This window comes from Curcuma longa, unplaced genomic scaffold (assembly GCF_044706935.1).
Source record: "Curcuma longa cultivar G26 ecotype Majalengka, Jawa Barat unplaced genomic scaffold, ITB_CL_G26_1.1 contig_24033, whole genome shotgun sequence".
Lineage (NCBI taxonomy): Eukaryota > Viridiplantae > Streptophyta > Magnoliopsida > Zingiberales > Zingiberaceae > Curcuma > Curcuma longa.
In genome coordinates, this window is record NW_027432321.1 from 2,519 (window position 1) to 6,401 (window position 3,883).

The following is a 3,883-nucleotide window of genomic DNA, read 5'->3' on the forward strand; positions in this document are numbered from 1 at the left end:
ATTTATTGCTTATTGTTCTTTATTTGATCAATGAAGAGTCAAAATTTTCATTAGTTGAATAAGTCAACTTAAAATAAGTTTGCGTGTCAAACACACAACTCCTCTAAATCCTATCCTACTCTCAGCCACCACCACTTCTCCTCCATCCCTCGTCTGGGCTCCGACAAGTCATAGAGTTCACTCCACTTCACGATATATACATTATTGAAATTTGTGAGTTTCGGTCTTGACTCGTTAACTTAATCGAATAAATTTAAATAAATTTTTTGTTTGAATCGAGACTTAGATAACTCGTGAACAACTTGACTCGTTTACACTCCTAAACTCCGATAAGCCATAGTATTTTCCAGCAATATTTCATCGATGGCTGCTAGCTAGTTCTTGGTATTTAAACACTTTTCATTTTTCAGACCGAAAGAAGGCTCCAATTTATTGATCAGACATACGAACATATATAAGCACATATGTAAATCCTTGATCATAACAACGCAACATCAAGGTTCATTTTTCAGAATCGTGCATGATAAAGGATAATGAGAAGATGCGAGATCTTAATTATGGCAGCCACAACTGAAGGTGGTACCAGATGACGGCGGAAAGCAGCATAAATGTTGCCGAGGGAATCGCCCTCCGAGGCAATCCGACGACGACCGGCATCAGCGTGGCGACGAGCGCCAGCAGAAAGATCGCGTAGGCTCCGACGAGGCGGGCTACAGCCGCAGCGTCGACGAGCAGCGCTTCGTCATCAGCTTCCACCTCCGCCAGAGCTCGCAGGAGGCCACCTGCGAACACGGCCATCGAGAGGAAAGAAGCAAGCCGGTGATCAGCCACGTCGATGACCACCGCCCTCGGGAGCGTCCGCCGCGCCACCGCCGTCAGCGTGACGACGAGCGCCAGCAGCCACATGACGTAGGGGACCAGGAGGTGCACGGCGGCGCCGCCGCCTCCTCCCTGCGCGAGCGGCAGAGCGCGGAGCAATTCTCCCGCCCAGAACGCCATCGCCGAGAAACCAACCCACATCAGGTGAAGAAGTGGCCGCCCGTGCCCATCGCGGCCAGGTACAGCTGGAACGCCGTCGATCGGAGCCACCCCCATCTCCTTCTCCATTAAAGTAACGATCTCACAGTGCAACTGGGGATAGACCTAAAGCTATCAGCGACGATGATGTATATATAGAACGACCTGAAACATTATTCTGGAAACTTCCTACAGCCGGTTCGAGTCAAAGCAGTAGGACCAGTATCAACCTGGTTTGACACAATATTCATTTATATCATTTTTAATTAGGTAAAATTAAATCCAAACTAATTTTTATTTTAAATTATTTATTATTTACTAATTATTATAAATTAAAGTATATATTTTATGTAATTATTAGGATAGCTTGGCCACTAATCCATCTCTTCCCGCGAAGCGGTCCAAGCTGCGTGTTCCCATCTGTCATCTGATTGATCTACGGTCGTAGTTGCTTTTCTTTTCTGACCAGAGTGTAATGCGACTTGCCGACATGGAAGGATCAAACAGAGTAATCTTCTACCCTTACTATTAACTACATCTAATAATTCTTTATTCTATTTCAATGTAATCTTCTACCTACATAAAATATTTCAATTTTTTAAATAAAATTTAATTTATTCTTAAATAATTTCGCGCAGCTGTCTTTGACCAGGAGCAGTTTTTTTGGCCTGCGACTTGAAGGAAGGAATTAATAATCTTATGCTTGAGTTATCGCTTTCAACATCTTTCAAGCACGATGCTGCTGTTCTCAGCATGGCGTCTGCCGAGTGATGACTGAATTTAGCATCATGCTGTTTTTAAAATTTTAAATTTTAATTTAAAATAATAATAATAGTAATAAATAAAAATAATATACTTAGTGTTTTCTTTTTTTCTAAAAAAAATGAAATCCATCATTTCAATGACCTACATAATCGACTCCACGATCATTTGTGAGAAAGTAAATCGAAAAACTGCATTTAGTTATTACAGAGAAAGGTATTAATACTTAATGCTTCCTTGATATGAGGGATGATATATTGCATATGTGGTCATTAACACTCTATAAGCATTTAGTATTAATTTTTTATTATAATTTTCATTTTTTTAACCTAAACATTTTACTCTAAATTTGAATTTCAAATCCTAAATACTATAACCTAAATCTTAAATCCTAAAATAAATTTTACAAAATAAAGTGTATAACATAACCTTTCTGTGTGTATATATATAGGATTTTGATATACTAGGCACCATCTGTGAGCATAAGTGTAAAAAAATAAATAATTTTTTTTACGATTTAGAATTTAAAATTTAGTATTTAGTTTAAAAGAAGTGAAAATAAAAAATATATATATTTTTACACTTAATGCTTACGATGGTGCTCAGTATAATATTCCTCTATATGAGCCTAAACACCCCATGAGAATTTAGTGTTAATCTTTTATTTTAATTTTCATTTCTTTAACCTAACTTCTAAATCCTAAAGGCAAAATTTGAAATGCCACAAGCCAAAAAAAAATAAAGAAAAAAAACCTGCCAACACACATGAGCACCCTATGAGAGAAAATATAAATTTTAATACAAAATTATAAAAGAAAATATTTTTCCTCTGCCAAATTAAAAATGTATAATAATTTAAATTTTAACAATTCTAAATTAATAAATCTAATATTTCCATCATAAATTTTCAAAGTAGTAATGATAGGAGAATTATAAACCTATAATCTCAAACTTTAATTAATATATCAATATTACTATTGAAATTATAGATATAAAATTACTCAAAGAAAATAAATAACTTATTGATATAGTCATTATATATAAATCAATCATCTATGAATAATTCATAATCAAAACTAAGTAAGTTTTATGAACTTCTGTAATTATAGAATGAATTTTATTTTGTATGTTAATATTTATTTTATTATATTTTAAAATACCAAGAATTTTTAACACTCTCATTTGTGTCATTAGTCTATAAGTCAAAAAAAATATAATATTATAAATAAAAATCTATTAATTACTCAAAATACTTTTACATGACAATCATAGATTAATCATGAATCCTCTACTTATTCACATAATCACATTCATATTCCAGATAAGATCATTTCATTCAAAATATAATAAACCTTGCTAGTAATTTTAAATTAAATATCCTAACTTTAATTTCTAATTACGAATAGAATCAAATTATTATACTTTAAATATTATTCTCTTATATATAACACTTATATATAATATTAAAGATCATATAATAATAATTTAAAAAATGAGTTCAAGCTTATTCCCCAATCTACATAAAGGCTCTCCCTTTCCTCCGGCGAGAGTGCCTTCTCCATCTGCTTGCATAGTCTCTCCCTCTCCCGACGAAGATGCCTCATGCTGTTGAAAGTATATATCGATCATTCAGAACCTTAGCTGATCAGGAAATTACAGTGGTTCCCGGCCATGGCCATACCTTGAAGAAGGGCAGAATGTGTGACCATCACCAACAGTATTTCCCTGGGAGTGGGAGAACTTGTTCTTCAGAAAGGACAGCCTTCTGCATTCTACTTCCATGTAGAAGGAGTCGGCTGGGTCGCCTTTGAAGAGCAGGAAAAAGCAGCTTCTGTGCGCCAAGGAGACATGGCATGAGTGCCATAGCTGGATGAGCTCTTGCTGCTTTCCCTCGAATTCCAATGGCCATGGCCGCGAGAGAGACTCCATGGAGCATTTCTCCCCTTCTCCATCAGTTTCCGACTCTGTTCGCTGAGCCTCCTGCAGAAACTTGCGGATTCGAAATCTTAATGAATAATTGATCGTCCTCAAAAATATCCAATGGAAGGATCGAAGCAGTTCATAGCAAAATACTTGATCCTGCAGATTGGCCTTAGATTCTTCT

At 35.8% G+C, this 3,883-nt stretch overlaps 1 protein-coding gene across 1 annotated transcript; it reads right to left on the minus strand.

Annotated features, from left to right (window-relative positions):
• Positions 1–428: 428 nt before the first annotated feature.
• LOC141818269 (uncharacterized) lies at positions 429–1,108 on the minus strand. The gene has a single exon (XM_074705791.1). It carries the CDS (start codon positions 1,105–1,107, stop codon positions 556–558), a length of 552 nt encoding a protein of 183 aa, XP_074561892.1. The 5' UTR covers position 1,108; the 3' UTR covers positions 429–555.
• Positions 1,109–3,883: the final 2,775 nt, after the last annotated feature.

What these genes read in the sequence shown, in the direction of transcription:
- LOC141818269 (XM_074705791.1), bottom strand. Translation starts at nt 1,107, where the DNA reads ATGGAGAAGGAGATGGGGGTGGCTCCGATCGACGGCGTTCCAGCTGTA.